General features: G+C 39.5%; 1 protein-coding gene across 4 annotated transcripts in view; it reads left to right on the top strand.

Moving 5' to 3' along the window:
- The window catches only part of TNIK (TRAF2 and NCK interacting kinase), a 436634-nt gene that overhangs the window by 286024 nt on the left and 129691 nt on the right, over positions 1-20919 (top strand). For all 4 annotated transcript variants that reach the window (XM_036754967.1, XM_036754966.1, XM_036754965.1 and 1 more), the window contains exons 10-11: positions 10972-11147; positions 16412-16478. In XM_036754967.1, the coding sequence (XP_036610862.1) occupies positions 10972-11147; positions 16412-16478 (243 nt within the window). The remainder of the gene's footprint in view (positions 1-10971; positions 11148-16411; positions 16479-20919) is intronic.

Raw genomic sequence — 20919 nt, 5'->3', positions numbered from 1 at the left:
TCCTTATTAAATTTCATGTTGTCATTCACTTTAGCACCCAAGATCCTTCTGAATTCTGACTCTGTCTTCCAGCGGGTTTACATTCCCTCTCAGCTTTGTGGCTTCAGCACATTTGATAAACACGTTGACAGTATTTTCCAACTAAAAAGTCGGCTAAAAGTCTATTGGAGGGCTGGGCTGGCAGATTCACCCTGAACCTCGGGGTCTAACCATACTCGGTCATCCTATTTAAGACAAATAGAGACATTTTGACGCTAGTTGGAACTTTCTCCCACCTTAAGGTTACTAATCAAAACGTGTCCTCCAAGCCAAAAGGAAACTCGACATGCTTCTTTTCACCTTTGGAGAAGCAGTGAAAGTTCCCATTTGTGCTCCCAAAGCCCATAACATCCTGGCCTGCTAACGCCCTCAGATCCAAAGGTACAGTTATGTTCCAATGAGTGTAATGCACCCACTGAGGCAGAGCCATGCAGACCTCATCCTTGTCTTATTATCACTTTCCTTAGGATTATCACGACCATTGAAAGCTTGCTCCCTCTCTGAAATAATCAGATTGACGTGACAGACTTGTGATTAAGCCTTTCTTCTTTAGGCCGGCCCAAGCTTCAGTCTCCTGGAAAGGAAAGAGTTAGCAGTCTGAGCACCTGGGTTCCAATTCTCACTCTGCCATTTTCTATGTGACTTTAGGCAAGTCCTCTTAATTCCTTAGGCCTCCATTTCTTCATTTAACAAAATGAGGGGATAACGCTAGATGAATTCTAAGTTTGCTTCTGGTCCTAAGTAGGTGGTGCAGTGGTTAGAGCACCGGGCCTATAGTCAGAAAGACCTGAGTTCAAATCCACCTTCAGACACCTACTAGCTGTGAGACCCTGGCATTTCACTTAATGCCTGTTTGCCTCAGTTTCCTCATCTGTAAAGGGGGGTTAATAATAGCACCTATCTCCCAGGGTTGCTGTGAGGATAAAATAAGATAATGATAAAGTGCTTAGCATAGTGTCTGTCACACAGTAGGCATTTAATAAATATTAGCTATAATATCATCACACAGTAGGTGCTATATAAATGTTTATTTCATTCCCTGCCTCCTCTCCAACTATAAAATACTGAGCAGATAATTTTTTTTAACTGCGAGCCTCAGTTCTTCAATTGGCAAAATGAGGATGATAACAGCAACCCACTCACAGAGTTGTTGTGGGGATGAAATGACATAATGTATGTAAAATGCTCCATAAGCCTTACAGTATTATGTAAATGGCAGCGGGGGGAAGCTGTCCTTGAGTTTTACCGGGTTGTCAGATATATTTCCTATGAAAGCTGGCAAGTCTCTTTTGGGGAAGCAAATAAAATGGTAACATTTCATTTATTGCAATTTAAATATATCAAGTTTGGCAGCACTGATTTGGCTTTGGGCTTTGTCAAAAACCTTGAGGCTTTTTTTTTTGCCATAAAGGGATTTTAAGAATGATCTAGGCAGCAATGGAGAGAGTCAGACTTGGAATTTGGAAGACCTGAGTTCAAGTCCCATCGCAGACACTTATTGACTGTTATTTTGGGCAAGTCATGTAGGTAACCTCTCAGTTTCCTCATCTGTGAAATTGGGATAATACTCATAATATCTACCTCATAGAGTTGTTTTAAAAGTCAACTGAGGGAACATAGGTGTGTATGTATGTACATACACACACATGCAAACTTTCACAAACTTTAAAGGGTAATATATTATTAGGTATCATCATCATCATCATTCCAATGTAATGGCCCATTAGAGGAAAATTTCATTTGCTATCTAATAGAACATAGGTTGCACAAGGGAGTGTTTCCTTTTTGTCTTTCTCTAGTATCTAGCACAGTGCTAGGCATGTTGCTTTTTAGGCATTTTGTCTAGGTCTGTGATTTCATTATTATAGTATATTCTCGATGAGGAAAATTCTTTTGTTCATGCAGATGGATGAGTCAGTCACTCGGTAAGCATTTATGAAGTATAGACTACGTGCCAGACACTGAATTAAACCCTTGGGATACAAATGCAAAGAATGAAATAATCCCTCCTCTCAAGGAGCTTACATTCAATAGATTAGCAGTGTTTCTGCAATCTATAATCTTCCAGATTTATCTGGGACTGAGAGTAAGTATCAGAGAAGGACTTGAACCCAGATCTTCCAAATTCAAAGTCCACTTTTCTATTCACTATTCCACTCTATCACTCATGTTCTTGATGTATATAGCAAGTGCTCAATGAAGTGAATCTCTCTGTCTCCCGGTGTAAGCCAAGATATACTTAAATCTTCTTTTAAAAACACTGTCCGTGGTAAGTTCATTAAACATGGGAAAGTCAACTTTGAATCCAGCTAGGAGAGACTTCAGGACTCATCCTATCTCACTTGTATCTGTACAAGAATCTCCAAAGCATGGTCACTGAGCCTTCCTTTGTAGGACTCTGGTGAGAGATGCGCTGCTTTGCCCGGTTGTGAATGCCTCCCTGCCCGGAGGGGTTTAAGCACCTGACACTTGTCAGTACGCCAGAGGTGGGATCCTTGTTTATGTATATATTGGACAGGAGCAGTCCTTTCTGCCATTGAATCCTTTAGTCCTTAACAGCAGGAATAAGGCCTCGGAATGGGAGTAAAAGAAAGGAGAGATGGAGGGATGTTCTGAGAAATCAAGTAGAGTCCAAAGCCAGTCACTCTGGCCAGACTGCTTTTAAGAAGACCTCATTTTTCCTGAAAACTGTTCATGTACCTCCTTAGGAGGATTAACCCAGCAGTCTATCAGGCAGCTGGAGGTCCTTAGAAGGATGTTAATCTATAAACCAGAAAAAGCCAGAGACAAGTATTTTCATTTGACCCTGGTTGACTTAGAATTTGGGCTTCAGACTTGCAGCACCACTCACTACCACTTATTTTTTATCTAAAACCAGCCCTTAGAAGATTAGCAATGCTCATGGTAATAGGCTTATTTAAAAAATTAGTTTGAAATTACTTTGAACAAAGACAGAAGCAGTCAGTGTGCTTCTGAGAGGGATAGCGTGGTATAGTGGACAGAGAGGAGGCCTTGGGGTAAAGAAGACCTGGATTCAAGGCCAGCCTATTATACAGTCAACTCATGACCAAGGCCCTTACTTGGGCCCAAGGCAACTTGCTTAAGATTTTAAATGAAAAAAGCATTGTCAGTATGCCCTGGAAAAGGAAGTTTCCAGGCTAGAAGTTCTCCATGACAATCAGATCATAAGTCTGGACCAAAACAAAAAAAAAACTTTAATGCTAGGAGACATCTCCACAATTAGTCGAATAGTAACTGCTCAGATTTTAACGTAGAAGAAATATCTTCACTTGAAATTTAAAGGAGAAATGAGGGCTTGACTTGAAGTCAGGATGATGCCTCATGCTCTTACTAGCTGTATGATCCAGGAGTAAGTAACTTTTTTCGGCTAGCTATCATCATCATCATCATCATTATAACATGCTGATTTCTTTCCAGCTAAATTTCAGTCAGGGACAACAGCTCACTCTTAGGAGGTCTTTTTGGGGTAGGCATTGTTTGACTCTTCATATTGTGCTCCTTCTAGGAAAGAGTCAGGTGGCTCAGTATTTCTATTTCTCTAGCTAGCTATTATTTGACTAAGAAGCTGTATTCTTAGAGACTGTCAGGATGCAGTGCTTGGAGTAGAGTCCTTTTCAAGAGCTGGTTCAATTATATGGTTTTTGAGTGTATAGCCTTGCAAATTCCTCAGCACTCTGGGTGTCAGGGTGATGTACCAGAAGCCACGTTCTAATGAGTCTACATGGCTTCTCTTAATTGGATAGTATGCCTTTTATTCAGCATCTTAAAATGAGGGAACAGATTCCCACTTAAAGGGATGCCCATCCTTGAAGCTGTGAGTAATGAAAATAGAATGGCCATTTGTCCGTATGTTAGCATTGAGTGGTTTTCCAGTATTAATTTTTATTTGACATTAATTTTCTTCTTTGCAAAAAGCCTGTGTGGGAACAGCTTATGGGAGTGGCTTACCTGAAATCTGTTCTCTAATCTGTTCTCTGGGATTTCTACCTTGGTAAAGTCCATTATAGTCTGGAATTTGCCTTGATAGGGCTTCCTCCTGGGATCCACTTAAGAGTGTCTTAAGGGTCCTTTGGGATAGATTGGTTTGAGAACGTATATGAGAAAATACAGACTTCTCCATCTAGGATTTAAGCCCTTCTTTCCACTAGCTCCCACCTGTCTCTTCATCCCCATTTCACATAGTTTCCTTCCATCAATTTGAAATTCCAGGCAAACTGACATAATGCCTGACCCTATAGCTCAAGCTGCAGCCTGCCATCTTTGGCTGTTGGCACACTCCATTCCCCCAGGCCTGTGATGCATTCTCTTCCCTCCTCTGACTTCCTATCTGTCCTTTAGGACTCAGATTAGGTGCCATCTCATTGGTGAAAACTTCCTCAATCTTCCCTCTGCTTCCTTCATCCCCAATTGAAAATATTCTCTATCTCTTCTATTTCCCAAGGGCACTTGGAAACATACTCACCTTTGTATATGTCATGATCTCTTAAGCTAATGTAAGCTTCATAAGAGTAAAATAAAGACTGCAGCAGGGTGCCCATCTCTAGTAATGATGATGATAATAATACTAGTAACAAAATACAATAATAATAGCTAGCATTTACACAGCACCTTACAGAAGGAGAAAGGAAGTAAATAAATATTTATTCATTGCCCACTATGTGCCAGGCACTATATGCTATGTGCTTTTACAAATATTAACTCATTAACTCCTTTACTCATTAACTCATCCTCACAACAACCCTGAAAGGTAAGGGCTATCTATTATTGTCGCCACTTTACAAATGAGAAAACCAAGGCTGAGGGCTTAGGGAACTTGTTCAAGGTCACACAATGCCTGGCACTCAATCAGTGCTTGTTGACCTGACTCACAGACTTCATAAGTTACTGAGGCAGATTTTGAACTCAGGACTTCCTGGCTTTTAGTCCAGTACTCTATCCAGTACGCCACCGAACTACCTTACTGATAATACTTTTCTATCAGATCAGTCAATCAACCAACAAGCATTTGTTACATAATTACTATGTGCCAACCAGGATGTTGGGCTTGGAGTCAGGAAGAGCTGAGTTCAGATCTTGCCTGCCTCAGGCACATCCTAGCTATATGACTCAAGCAAGTGATTTAACCTCCCTCAGCCTCACTATTCCTCATTTATGAAATGGGAATAAAAATAGGACCCACTTCCCAGAATTAGTGTGAGGGTCAAATGAAATAACATATGCAAAGATTACTTAGTTCTGAGGATAAAAAGGGAAAAAAAGTAGTCCCTCCCCTCAAGGAGCTTCCATTCTGAAGAGGAAGATAATATATGCGTTAATCAGTGCAACAAAGGTTCACACCTCAGTAGCAAGGAAAAAATGGTAAAATAGGTTGGAGTCAATTGCATCTATGCCCATATACCAAAAGAAATATAGTTTAGAAGCAATGTAGCAGTTATGGGGAAAACATTAGCAGCTGTAGGGCCTGGAAATTTTGTCAAATGAATGGTTTTATTAGGTATTTTTTATGGGTAAGGCACTGTACTAGAGGCCAGGGATTTTAATCTAGCATATGCCCTGCCCTCAAGGGGTTTACATTCTATTGTGGAATGGAGATTGGGATAGAAAATGTACAGAGATAATTATTAAAAAAAAAAGGTCTAATCCTGGAAACTAGTGCCATTTCCCTGAAATAACTGTGTACGTATTTTTTATAGATTTGGTGTATTTGTGTACATCTTTATAGATTTGATATATATGTGTGCATGTTTCTTTCTCCAATAGAACATAAACTCCTTGAGGGTAGGGACTGTTTAGTTTTAACTCTGGTGCTATGCCTGGTGTCCAGTGCCTAACACTTAGTAGAAGTTTGATAAGTATTTGTTAATTGAAACAAGAGGCCTAGACAAAGTGCTTTATGAAAATTTGAGAAGAAAGAGAGAACACTTTCAGAATTGAAATACAATCATCCAGAGAGCCCAGTGGTCAAGAGAACAGGGGAGTTTTGAATATGTTCAAAACTCCCCTGTTATCTTCCTTGGAAGCAAAGTTGGTACCAGGTGTTTATAGCAACTCCTTGTCCAGAGTTTTTCTTAAGCCTGTAGGTTTGCTGGTATCTCTGGAGGTCCCTCCAGTAGCTTCTAAAGCAGCCTAAGGGAAGATGAATTTACCTGTGTCTTGAAAGGTCACTCTAATAGAATTATGTTCAACATTTGCTGATTCATCCCAGTGGTACAGGAACACCCGTGGGTTTTTGTTTTGTTTCCTTCCTAAGTAACACAAATATCAATCTGAAAATATCTTAGAAATTTAAGTGGAAATGTCCAAGATACATGGGAATCCTGGAGAAAGGGAAATAACTAGGATGTAGGAAGAGACACTTTGGCCTGAGTAAAAGGGGAGTAAGGTCTCTTAAGTGTCACCTAACATTTGAATCAAGAATTTTTTAAGTCAGTCTTACAAAACCCTATCTAGGGCATAGCTGTGCCCCTGGGCACAGCTCATGGTGAGGACCCTGACAAGATTTGAAAGCTTTTGGCAGCACAGAAGCAACAAAGGTTCACACCTCGTTAGCAAGGAAAAAATGGTAAAATAGGTTGGAGTCAATTGCATCTATGCCCATATACCAACCTTCTCAAAGATGCTTACTCCCCCACCTTGGGGTTTCTCCAGTCCCCCACCCCTGCAATGAGGGAATGATTTATGCTGCTTATCCAAGGCATAGGTGGTAGTAGGCAAACTTAATGTTCCTTGTCATAACCTTGTTCTATTATGCTCATTCACATCTCCTATGCTACGAAGGAAAAGCTTTCCTAACTACTTGAGACGGGAAACTTCCAGATTCCCCACCAGATGGCACTAGAGGTCACCTTATGGATTTCCACTTTGAGGTGCCCAGGACTGGGTCATGATGGGTTGCTAAGAGAGTCCTTATAAGAATGAGAGGCTTAATTAATAACATCATCCCTAATCACATGGAACTCTCAGTAAGAACATGTGTGCCCACTTCTTGCATCCTGGGCAAAGTCCACCGGGAGTTTCTCACACCTTGTTGAGTCGTTAATCATTAGGAAAATGGTTCTCTCTGCTTCTTTGGCTCCCAGTTCTCATGAGTTTCTTTATAGCCCAGATTTTATCTTTGAGGAAACAGTGGATAAATATTACCCGCTATAAACTCTAAGCCCTGCTAAGTCCTTGGAGTGAAGTCATTTTCATTGATTAACAAATTTTCATATAAGAACTTTGCCCCTAAAATTTGCAAACTTCATTGGGATAGCAGCAACACAGATCTGTTCATTCTTTCATTCACTCATTCATCCAAAGGAATGCAAAGTCCTCAAGAACAGTGGCTTTTATTTTGTCCTTGTGTAATGCATGCTTCTGGTACATAATTGACATAAATAATGCTTATTGAATTAGAGAATGAATGACTGAATAAAGTGTTTTATTCATTCAGGAAACATTTATTAAGCCTTTATATATATACTATATATATATATATATATATACATATATGTGTGTGTGTGTGTATGTATGTATGTAAGGTACTACATTATGCAGTGAAGATACAAAGAGAGACATGACATGGTTCCCACCTTCAAAGAGTTTACAATCTAATGAAGAAGGGAGGTATATGCAAATATAAGTAGGTTATGAGGTAGAATGTGAAAAATCCAGCAGAAAAATTCTAGAAGGAATTTTCAGGAAGTAAAGACCTATTTAAGTTAGGAAAAGTGGAGAGAAAATCATGGAAGACTTCATAGAAGAGGTGGCCTCTGACCTGGGTCTTGACGGGCAAAAAAGGATCAGCAGAGACTGTGCATGAAGGACATATTAAGAAAAAATATGGCTTTATAGTTGAGTTAATTATGTAGATTCCCAGCTACCCCATATAAATCTAGCAAATATCTGAAAAGATCCACAGAAAGATCAGTGACAAAGAAGTCCAAAAACATATGATACTAAGTTTCTTGAAGATAGCCAGAAAAAATCAGTGACAGATTGAGAATCTTAACTAAGGAAGGCAACATGAGCACAGGTGAATGCAGAAGTGGTCAAGGTGAGGAGAAGGGATGTTCCAGTAACCTATCCAGAAGCTAACAGAGGCAGAGAAATGAAGGGAACCAGAATGGCCTTCTGATAATCAACCTGAAGCCAGCTAAGTGCAAAAAATTATCTGAAAAACAAAGAAGAAATCAATCAATCAATCAACCAATAAGTAAAGCTTGAAAAACTCAAAATGACAAATAAAATGGTTTTAAAATAATTATTATAAAATAAAGAAACTATTGAGCTAACCTGATCAAAAAAGAAAGAGGAAAAACAAACCATCAACATCAAAAAAAATTTTTTAAAAAGAGCTCACAATAAATGCAGGGGAAACAAAGGAAATTAGAAATGATTTTGCCCGATTGTATACCAGCACAAAATGAATAACTTCAATTAAATGGATGAATAATTACAATAATAGAAACATTCAGATTATCAGAAAAAAGAGAACTTAGATAACCCAACTCAGGAAGAAAAACTGAACAATTCATAAATGAACTGCCAAAGAAAAAATCCCAAAGCCAGATGAACTTATAAGAGAATTCTACCAATATCGAAGACATCACTAATTTTATATAAATTATATTAAAACTAGAGAAACATGTTATCCTGCTAAATTCTTTCTGTGAGACAAAAATAGTCCTGATTACTTCAACCAAGACAGAAAATAAAGCTATAGAGCACTCTCTCTAATGAATATCAATGCAAAAAAATTGAATGGAAGCTTAAGAAAGAATCTATAGCAACATATTAGAGAGATTATACACTGTAACCAGGTTGGATTTATACCAGAAATGCAGGGTTGTTTCAATATTTGGAAAACCATAAAGATTACATACTAGTACCCGAAAGAATAAAAATTGCATGTTTAATCGGTCAGCAAATATTTATTAAGCAGCTACTGTATGCTAGGCCCTGGGCTAAGTGCTGGGAATACAAAAAGAGGCTATAGATAGTCCTTATCTTCAAGGGGCTCACAATCTTGTGGGGGAGATAACAAGAAAACAAATATGTCCAGATAATCTATATACAGGATAAATAGAGGGTGTTGGGAAAGACTTCCTGTGGAAGATGAGATTTTAGTTGGGACTTATATGAAGCCAGGAAAGCTTATTATTATATCAGTAGACAATAAGATTTGACCCTCTTATGTTTAAAAAAGCTAGCAACCATAGTAATAAAATTATTTCCTAAATATATGTCTTTCTGAAACCCAAGACAAATATTGTCTGAAATGGAGAAATATCAGAATCCTTTCCAACACAATCATATGCTGATTCTTGAAGGGAAATGGGGGAGCCTAAGAGGCAAAGGTGAGTCGGGAGGGCACTGGAGACAAATGGATTCCTTTGTATATGGAACAACAGTAGAGCAAGTTAAACTGGACCATAGGGTGCATGGAGGGGAGCAAAGCATCATTAAGTGGAAAGGGAGACTGGGGCCATGTTGTGGGCAACCCTCAGTACCAAACAAAGGAGTTTGTATTTGCACCTAGAGGTAGCAGGGGGCCAGTGGAGTTTTTAAGGAATGAGGGAGAGGGCACAGTCAGATCTTCACTCTAGGGAAATTATTTTAGCATTTGTCCAAGGCTGATTACAATAGTCCAGCCACACACCAGGCATATTTTAAACTCTGTATCTTTGTCATTCTTTCCTCCCCAATTCCCAGCATCACCTCCTTCCTTATTACTACTTTCCTTTTATACAAATATTAACCATCCTTTTAGGTCCAGTTCAGGTCTCAATTTACCCACAAATCTTCTTTCTCTGATGATGACAATCCATATAGATCTCTCTCTGCTTTAGCTTCCTCTGGATTTATTATCTATGTTGTGTAGAAAATGAAATAAGAAATAAAACTGAAAAGGTAGATGGTAGCCAGATTACAAAGAATTTTAAATGCCAGAGTAAGGAAGTAGTAGAATGTCTTGGAAGACTTTTTTAATAGGTATATTGGGGGAAAGAGGCATGATTTGGAATACCAATTGGGCAGCTAGGTGGATGGATTGGAATGGAGAAAAACTGAAAACCAGGAAACCAGTTAAGAGGTTCTTCTAATAGTCTAGATGAGAGATATTAAGAACCAGAACCATAATAGAAGGCAAAAGATTGGTGAGAAGGGGATGAATGAGAGAAATGATATGGAGGTAAAATCACCAAAAGTTGGCAAATGAATAGAAGATGGATTGGAGAGAAAGAGGAGAGTCAAGAATGACTCTGAGGTTGCAAATCTGGGTGAATTGAAGGAATGTGGGTGTCTTTGATATAAGAATGTTTAGAGTCTATATCAGAATATATGCTGTTTTACATAAATCTGTGCCATCCATAAGTATATCATAGCAGCCAGCACAGTAATGATTAACACAGTTTGTCTGACTAATCATTCTGTATTTTGGCTTCATTAATTTCAGTAAATCCCAGTGTAATCTTTGAGTTTGTGGTTTGCTTAGTCTAGAGAAGAAACAGGTGGGAGAGGGGAAGAGGGAAGGAACATATTGCTCTTTTGACTTGATTTAAAGGACTGTCTTGTAAAAGAGGGTTAGATTTGTTCTGTTTGGCACCAGGAAGAATAGCCAAGATTCCAGGGACCGAGTGGCAAAGAAGCCAATTTTGGCTTGATGTCTGGATTAAGTCCTATCCATTAGAGCTACTCCAAATAACAAGCTCCAAAAGAGGAGCATGCCATCTTGGGAGGTGGTGGGTTCCCTCTCCTTGAAGGTCTGCAAGCAAATATTAGGTGACCACATGTCAGGTATGGAATCTCAAGGTTGCCTACTGAGCATGGATTGGACTAGAGGGTTGCCAAGGTCCCTTCCACCTCCTAAATTCTGTGTTACAGTGAATCGGTGACTTGTAGTGTGGCTAATTCATGTCCTCCCTTTGGTAGGTCTAAAAAATTCCAGTCTTTCATCGAGAGCTGCTTAGTAAAGAACCATAGTCAAAGACCCACCACAGAACAGCTCATGAAGCATCCGTTTATAAGAGACCAGCCTAATGAACGACAGGTCCGAATTCAGCTCAAGGATCACATCGACAGGACAAAGAAGAAGCGAGGAGAGAAAGGTTAGTGCTGGTTTTTATCTTGCATGGGAGCCCAGAGTTTGGAGAAGTCACATAGCCCTGCTGTGTGGCAGTTGTGGAGACCAGGTGAGCTTTCAGTTGGCCCAGTAAGGCCTTGTCTTGGTTTCTGTTCAGGCAGGGCTCAGGCCAACTGCCCTCTGAGGTCACTTCCACCTCAGAGATTCATGGTTATTCAGCTGGATGAGTGACTTATCTGTAGATTCGAGTTTCAAAGGCATACTGCTGTGGAGAACATGGAAATGGGATCTGTTTTTAAAAGAGGAGACCTGTGTACAAAAAAAAAAAGAAAAGAAAAGCATCCTGTTCAGTCACCAGAAAAAGCCATGCTGACATGGACTGTGAAATGTCTTTTAATGACAAGTGAAGAATTGGGTTTAAAGACATTCGCTTCCCAAATATATTTTCCTGTTTGGAAAATCTGAAGAAAAACAAAAAAGCATCTAGGAAAAGAACCCTCGGTTAAAATGTTTTTGTGTAAATAACACCTAGCATAAATATTACCTGGTTCCAGTTCTCACCTCTGATACTCCTGAGCTGTGGCACCCTGAGCCAGTCATCTGCCCTCTCAGAGGAAGAGGAGAAACAAGCAGTAACTACACAGCCCTTTAAAGCTTGCAAGGCCCTTTAGATATGTTGATCCTCGAAACAACCCTGGGAGATAGGTACTCTTGTTGTACACATTCAGGAAACTAAGGCAGAGTGGTTGAGTGACTTGTCCGGAGTCACAGAGATAGTAAGTATCTGAGGCTGGATTAGAATTCAGTTTTTCCTGACTCCAAGTTCAAAATTTTCCACTACACCATCTAGACAATTCCCTAAGACTATAATTTTCAGAGATGATGCCAGTTTTCGTTAATAGGGGATGGCTTCTCATCAGGAGTTCCTTATACCAATAAAATCACAGGTCTAGTTTTAAAAAGAACAATACCCAGGATCTTCTTTTTGTAAACTCTAGTCTGAGGAGAAAGCATATTCCTTTTTCCTGCCAAAGAGGAAAATGTTTCATAAGCTTTTAGGCACAGTGGTTTCCTTGGCCAATTTTTGCTTAACCCTTTCCTTTATTGAAAGAGAAGTTTCACTGGGAGGGAGGCATGTGGCTATTAAGAAATTACTTTTACAGATGAGAAAACTTGAGTCTGACAGAGGTTTTTTGTTTTTTTTTTTAAAAAGGCATCTATAAAACTAAAAAACAAATCCTCTCTTAGGCAGAGCATATAAAAACAGACCTCCCATAGAGAAAATTTATTGCAGCATTGACTTTTCTTTACATATCTGAGTAATTTCTGAAAACATTCTCTGTGCTCTCATGCCCCAGTTGGCACCCCCCCCCCCAAAGCTCCAACAGAGAAGAGAAAAGGTAATGTCATTTATTGTTTTCACTATGTTTCCAGCGAGTTGAAAGTGGTCATGTATTCTAGACCCACCAACAGCCACCCTAGGTCCTGTTATTACTGTGTATGATATGGAGTGGGGAAATGCCACAGTGAATGAAACCTAGGCACTGAGCACTATATGAGAACTGGAAATGGAGTCATTAGGATACTGCAGAATAGGTTTCGGAAGAGTTTCATGATGACTTGAAGAGGCATCTGATCCTTTTTTATGACTAGGACCTCCCAGAGGCCCATAGCTAATCTCCAAGTACTGACCAAAACAAGGTATAATGTCTGATACCTAAATCCCATCCGCCTGAAGCACTTTATGTGAAAATGACTCAGTTTGTTTCCTTTAATCTTTGCGTATCCTACTTCCAGCCTCCTCAATGACAAATGCTTGGGAGGGTCTTTGTAATTCTAGCTTTCATTATGTTTCTTTATTTTTAAATGAAATTGTATTTTCTATGAGAAATAATGACATCAGCTCATTTTTCTCAGTAATACAAAAGAAATCAAGGCAGATTCTGGCAAAGTATTAAAATTAGGTAGTCCAATAAATGAAGGTTTTCCCCTAGAGGTGGGAAGTAATTAGATTAACATGATTCTTTCCTTTGCCATAATCTTCTTCATCAAATAAGTATTCCACATTCCTCTCTGAATTCTGTACTTGTTCATTTCAGTTGAAGTTTCAATATGGAACCATGAAATTGTACATTTAGTCAGATGCCTTTATAGGTAGGGAGACAAGAGTGTATATCTTTTCCTTACACACACACACACACACACACACACACACACACACACACACACATCTCCCATTGATCTTCCTGTAGCACATTATTTGAGAATCCTCTGATGCACTTGTATGCTATTATAAAGCATTGCTGTTTGTGCTAGAGTCTTATCCTTCTTTAATATTGTATGCTCCACAATAAAGAGGATTAAGCTGTGAGTCAGGAAAACCTGGGCCCAAATCCCATGTTTTACAAACTATGAGACCTTAGCCAAGTCACTTGACTTTTTAGACCCAGTTTTATCATCCATGAAATGGGAATAACCAATCTTGTAATACATACACTTACATGAGTGCTAAACTGATTTTCAGATGAGATTTTGTGTGTGTGTGTGTGTGTGTGTGTGTGTGTGTAGGGAGAGAGAGAAAGAACACTGTAAAGGCTGGCTTAGTCTACTATGCCATGCTGCCTCTCATCATGTCTTTCCTTTTTATTTTTTAATTTTTATTTATTATTATTATTATTGAAAGAGGAAGTGATCTATCTGTAAAATGATCTTATCTAAACTTTACATCTCCTCCAGTTGCCAGCATGGTGTTCTGTGCACAGTATCAATAAACATACACAAATTGCCTACTATGTGCCAAGTACCATACTAGAAATTGAGGAAACAATGACCAGAAGGAAATGTTCTCAGGCTTATTAAGGAGTTTCCATTTTATTAGCAGAAACAATGTGTACACATATAAATGTGTAGTACCTATTTATAAAGAAAATCCTAGCTCATTTTGATGGGAGAAGGGACAGGGACCTCATTCTAGCATGTCCTCGGGAGGTAGTGTTTGACTTTAGCTTTTAAGGCAGCTCAGGTTTCTAGGGGAGGGTGAATTCTGGGTCACAGAAAGAGCTAATGCAAAGGCTCAGACATGGTCAGTGGAATGCCCTGTATGATGGCCAATAGTAGGCATTTAATAAATGTGTGTTAATGAATAAATAAATGAATGAATAAGTGATTGACTGACTCAACATAAGAGAACTATGAGAAAAAAGCAAATAGCCAAAAGCAGCTTCCGCATCACACTTTACAAAAAATGATTAATGTGGAGTTGGAGGACTTGGGTTCAAATCCCAGTCTCTGTCACTTGTAATGGATGTGACCTTGAGCAAGCTCCATGGGCCTCAGTTTCCTCATTTGTAAAATGAGGGGGTTAGATTAAGTGAATTCTAAGGTGACTTCTTGCTTTAAATTTGTGGGTTTATAATCTACGACCCTATGAATTTAATGGTTTATTCACTGAGAATAAATACTCCTAAACTTTTTCAGCTTCTATTTTTTTTTGGTTTTGCCTCTCTGATAGCTCTTTGGGGTATTAATCAGTTAACTTGTCCTGTGATTTAATCCAAGCAAATTTTTAAAATATTCCATAAATGTCAGGTCTTCCCATGCAGCCTCTGCACTACTCCCATCCTGGTGACAGTTTGACCTTGGTCTCATGAAAAGTCTACTGTAGTTCTTTTGAAATTGCAATTTCTAACCTTGAGCAGCTGTACAGCAGTAACAGCAGTGTCGGAGGTGGGGTCAGATAATATAAAATAGGAGGCATTTTAAAACACACTTTGTATCACAAACACTCTTGTTTATCGAGTTATTGTCCATCGGCAGCTTGTAGGTCCACAGAAATCACAGTCAAAATTCTTGTCTCAAAGTGATTGTTCCACCTCTGACGCTCACATAAAAACTCAGAACCAATGAATGTTATGCCCTCTTATGGAAGAAAGACTCCTCAAGATCGGGAGTCAGAGACTCAGTGTGGTGCAATGGCAAAAATGCTGTACCTGGATGCAGATACCATCAAAAAGAAAAGAAAAGAAAAGAAGTCTACATGATTATGGCATTATATGTTTAAAAGAATAGCAAGTTGCACATGAGAAATTTACAGTTTTATGCACAATCTTCGTATTATATTTTGTTATGGAAATGTTTGTTTTATTCCACAAATTAAAAATAAAATTTTTTAAAAGATGCTGTACCTGGAGTCAGGAAATTCAGACACTTAGAAAATATGTGACCATGGGCAAATCACAAAACATCTTTGAGCCTCAATTTCCTCATCTGTATAATTGAGATAAAAATAACAGCCACTTCAAAGGGTTGTTCTGAGGTTTAAATGAAATAATCCATTTGAAGCAGTTTGTGAAATTTGAAGTGCTACTTAAATATCCATTTTTCAGTGTTTTTTTTTTGAAGGGTGAGGGACCTGGACCTAAGCTTTCATTGGTAGTGGGAACTCCCAGTGAGGAGACTTCCCTCCTTCCCTCAATTCAGGGAAGTGAACACTGCCTTTTGTAAATAACATCCAATGGATAATCTTAGACACTTACTGGAGGCTTGGAGAAGTTCTGTTACTTGCCAAGGATCACATAGTCCAAGGTAGAAGTTGAATCTGGTTATCCTGACTCTAAGATCAACTTTCTTTAGGTCAGATATTAATAATTTAGATATTTTTCTAGAGTGATTTTCCGGTTTCACAAACACTGGCTGTCTTCCTTTACCTGTTTCCATCTTTTCTCGTCTTTGACAATTTGATGATATGAGTTGAAATCTTAGAAATATTTTGATTTTCATTCTTCTTATTAGTGATTTGGGACATTTTTTTCCATGCATTTGAGGTCACCATGCCTCAGTCGTGGACATCAGTGCTTGGAACATCTTGGTATTTAATAACTGTTGAATTCGATTGAATCATCCCTATATAAAGTTACTACAAAATGAAAGTAATTTCTGACATTTTTAATCCCTTTGGTATAAACAGTAGCTATAAGAGGAAAAACCTGGAGATATTTAAGAAAATGTCGCAGGACATTGGTCTTTGCATCCTGAGCCCTTGAATCAATAAGTAGCCTGGTGGTTCAGGTAAGAGTCCCAAAGAGTATCTCTCTGAAGATAATGGCCTGGGAAGCCAGAACTCTTGGGATCGTGACCTGCTGTATCACAAACTAGCTCTGTGCTGCTAGAGAAGTCATATCCCCTCTCTGGATCTCAATTTTATCCTTTGTGAAATGGGAGGAGGGAGGTGGACATTAAGCAGTCTCTCTGGTCCCTTCTAGCTCTCACGGTCTGTGAATTTACTTTTAGATGAGACTGAGTATGAATACAGCGGCAGTGAAGAAGAAGAGGAGGAAAATGATTCTGGAGAGCCCAGGTAAGAAAGATAGAACAGAGAAATCCAAACCAACCCTTTCATTTTTCTCACACTACTTTGGCCTTTTGGTGCTCCTTCCCTTTCTCTTCATCTACTTCCTTCAAGGCTCCTTGAGAATGACCTTGTTTAGCTCATTGTCCATTAGCATAATTAAGGATTCCAGAAAATGTCTCTAGAGAAAGCCATACAAAAGACTTCAAGTATCTGCTTCTCCATCCCCCTAGGTATATAAGGCTTAGTAGATGCTTCTTTCACTTACACAAAGGACAGTGGAGAACAAAAGTATTTATTAAGATAATGAGGGTCAAAAATCACTTCTGAAAACAGTATCCAGGGAGCCCAGGAAAATGTGGGATTCTGGGACTTCCATTTAACTATTTCAGCTTCTCCTGACCCTCTGTTTCCTCGTCTGTTAAAAAAGGAGGGGGGAGGGGAAGATTAGACTATGTAGCCTCTTAGGACCCTCTCTGCTCTAAATCTCTGATCGTATGATCCTTGCCTTCCAGTATTTGTACACAACTTAAATCTACTAAAACAAATACTAGAGAAACCAGTCTACCATTGGCCACCCCATGATAATATTCATAGAAACTGGTCAGTTTGATATTGAAGACCTTTCGGACCTGGTTCCAGCCAATCTTCCCAAGTTCGTGGCATGGCACCCGCCCTCGCCAACTCGGTTCTAGCCAGGGTTGTTGTGAAAGTCAAATGAGATAAGATTGTAAAATGCTTAATACAGCACTTGGCGTAGAGTAAGCAAGTGCTACGGCAATCTTAGCTATTATTATGAGCAAATGCACTGGCTTGCTATGCTCCAAAGAAGACATTCTTGTGTCCCGCCCCTGTTCCTTTGCATAGGTTGTCCCCAGTGACTAGAAACCTCTCCCTCTTCACTCCTGCCTCTTATAAATCCCCCACTTTGTTCAAGAATGAGCTCCCATGCCACCCCTTATCTGAAGTCTTTCCTGATACCTGATTGGTTAGTTGAGTTAGTTATATCATCATCATCATCATCATCATCATCATCATCCCTATCACTTATATAATGCTTTTAGGTTTACAAAGCTCTTTAGCTCTTTACAAATGTCTTGTTTTATCCTCACAACAACCTTGGAATTAGGTGCTGTTTTTATCCTTATTTTATAGATGAAGAAACTGAGGGCAGACAGAGGCTAAGTGACTCGCTTAGGGTCACACAGCTAGTAAGTATCTAAGGCTGGATTTGAAAGGTCTTCCTGACTCTAGGGTCAGTGCCCTATCCATTGTACCCCCTTACTCTATCTAAGTCTGTACTTCTCTTTATAGATAGATAGATAGATAGATAGATAGATGTCTATAGATATCTATATCTATAGATATACATCACCTCAATCTATACCTATCTATATCTATCTATCTAATATGTGTATATATGTATATGTGTGTGTATTTTTCCTCCATAGAAGGTGAGCTCTGTGAGAGACTATATTTCATTTTTTTCTTTGTATTCCCAGCACTAACATAGTGCCTGGTATATTGGAAGTCCTAAACAGAATCTTTTCCGCATAGTCACCCCTCAGCACCTCAACTAGGTGTCTTCTCTAACAAGGAGATCATAACTTGAGAGCTGAAAGGTGACCTAAGAGGTCATAAGATGACAAGGTCATAGCTTTAGAGCTGGAAAGGATCGATATAGTCATCCAGTCCGGCCCTGGCCCAATGAGGTTAAGCATCTTACCCATTGTAAGAGCTGGGATTTGAACTCAGAGATTTCAACTCATTTCTCTCATTCCTTCATTTTGTGTTTTCTGCTGCCATGAATTTGATTCTGAGTTTTCTTCAATTCTTAACTTTCAAGCCAATAAGCCTGAGGTGACCACCTCATTGTGATTTCTCTTACCTATGAGAGGTAAACCAGCAATCATATAAACTCTTTGCTAGCCAAGAGATGGCCAGCTCAGCCATATCATCTTCCAAGGGCAAAGACCAAAGAATTCCTTCTTTCACCTGAGGCTTAAAATGTTGGCCACGACTCATTTGGCAGTATAAAGATAATGGCTCCCAGGAAACCATGTGGAAAATGAAGTTGGCCTTGAAGGTAGAATACCAAATGCTATCTCTCCAGTTGTAGCCTGTCCATTCCCATTGGCACATGCTATTTTCCAATAGAGTATCCAGCCAGAGAAGTGTCATGGACTTCACGGCCTTCCTGATGACTGACTACCTATGCAAATTAGGCAGTCTCAATGACTCAAAATGTCCTAAAAGTCTTTGTGCCATTTTAAGTTATTAAAGCTTGAACTACATTAAGACTTTAGAGAAACCCTGTATATTTTTCAAACTGAGCTTTGCATGTGCTGATCTGGTCCCTTCCCTGGCCTCTCCCCAGCTCATAAACTGGTCCCTTCACATTCTATAACTGTGGCATGCCATCCTATCATAATTAAGAATTATGTTCATGTTCCTATTTTTACAGACTTTAATCTCATTGAATTCCTGAAGAGTAGTGAGAGACATTTTAGAAGTTAGATAGCAGCTTCAGAGCCATGACCAGGTCACCCTGAGTAGGTGATTTTGACTGAAATCCACCTCTGAGTTCATGATCAATTGATATTTCTTAAGCATCCTTAATTTTTTAATTGCATCATTAGTCTAGTGCCCTGTTTGCTGCTAAAAGTCTCAAGAACCTGGGGTGACCAACATTCACAATGAGCTACAGGAGGCCAAGGTGACCAGCATTCACAATGGGCCACAAGAACCCAGAGTGATCAACATTTACAATAAGCCAGCCATCAAAGGAGAACTTTTATTTAAAAATTATTTGTTGAGTGCCGAAAGATTTCAAAGCACTGGCAGGTAGGGAATGGGGTATGGAAAAAGTACATTGAAGAGGCCTTGCCCTCAGAGAGTTTCCAATCTAGTAGGGGCAATGAGACCTATAGTATGCCTTCTCAAAAGAAGTGTGGTCCAGAGGAAATAATGTTCCATTTTGTCAGCAGGCCTGGGTTCCAATCCTGTCTCTGATTCTTATTACCTCTCCGACCATGGCCAATTCACATTGCTATTCTCAGTTTCCATTTTCTTATCTATACAATGAGGAGGCTGGCCTAAATGGTGCTTCAGGGGATTTAAAATTTTGAACCTATGATCTGGGTGGCATCCACTCTTGCATGTGGTCTTAGAGAGAACAAGATATATCTCTGCTTATTTTCAAGCTTTGAGGGAAGTCCTGAGGTTCTTGAGGGGGACAGGCTGGCAATTCCAGGCCAAGGGAACCTCATTGTGAAGGCACCATTATCTGAGTCCCATCAGGATATTCCTTCAATCAACAAGCATTTCTTGAATACCTATTATGTGGTAGGCATTTTACTAGGTACGAGGAGCATGAAGACAAAATTGAAGCAACTCCTGGCCTCAAAGGGTTTACATTTGATCAGTGCTAACTCTCTCTCTATATATGTATGTGTGTGTGCATATTTATACATATACATATGTGTATGTATATATACACACGTGTATGCATGCACGTGTTGTGTAATGTACATGATATAATGTACAGTAGCAATGCATATTAATATATTCAAAATAAATGTGGGGTAATTTGGGGGGTAGCTAGGTGGTGCAGTCAATAGCACACCAGGCCTGGAATCAGAAAGAGCTGAGTTCAAATCTAGCCTCAGACACTTACTAGCTGTGTGACCCTGGGCAAGTCACTTCACCCTAATGGCCTCTATGTCCTCATCTGTAAAATGAGCTGGAGAAAGAAATGACAAACCACTCCAGTATCTTTGCCAAGAAAAGCCCAAATGGGACATGAAGAGTTGGACATGACTGAAACAACTGAACGACAGTTTTGGGGGAGAAGACAGCAGCAGCAGGGAGGATTGGGAAAGGCTTCTAGTAGGAAGTGGCCTTCAGCTGAACTTTGAATGAAACCAGGAACTCCCCATGGAGTGAGTACATTTCTGTTATCCAGAACAATCTTCACAAAGAGGTGAAGGAGAAAGATGTAAGGAATGTTAAGAAAAGGCAAGCTGGGTTAGACCATGGAGTTATGGAGGGCATTAATATCTAACAAGGATGGTACGTTAGAGCCAGGTTTAAACATCAAAAAGGTCTGCATTTGTTCCCAGAAGTAAGAAGCAGTTGCTGAGGTTTATTGAGCAAGGAAGAGACATGGTCAAAGCTGTACTTTTGGGGACAATCACTCGGAGCCTGATGGTTCATTCCATCAGAAGCTACCAAAAAGAAACGAACAGAATCAAACTTAGAGTCCTGCTGTAACTACATTCAATCTGACCTCTACCTAAGCTGGCCAACCTCTGGGCATGTAAATAAGGTAAACTGAGTCTCCTTTCCAAGTCCCTCACCCCACAAATTCTTGTCTAGGAGTAAGAGATAAAAGTTCTACTCACGAACCTCCTTCGGGGCCCTGGTGGAAAGGTCAGTCTATAGTTATCAC

This window comes from Trichosurus vulpecula, chromosome 4 (genome assembly GCF_011100635.1).
Source record: "Trichosurus vulpecula isolate mTriVul1 chromosome 4, mTriVul1.pri, whole genome shotgun sequence".
Classification (NCBI taxonomy): Eukaryota; Metazoa; Chordata; class Mammalia; order Diprotodontia; family Phalangeridae; genus Trichosurus; species Trichosurus vulpecula.
The sequence above is the reverse complement of the archived record's forward strand: the minus strand, read 5'-3'. Positions and strand labels throughout refer to the sequence as shown.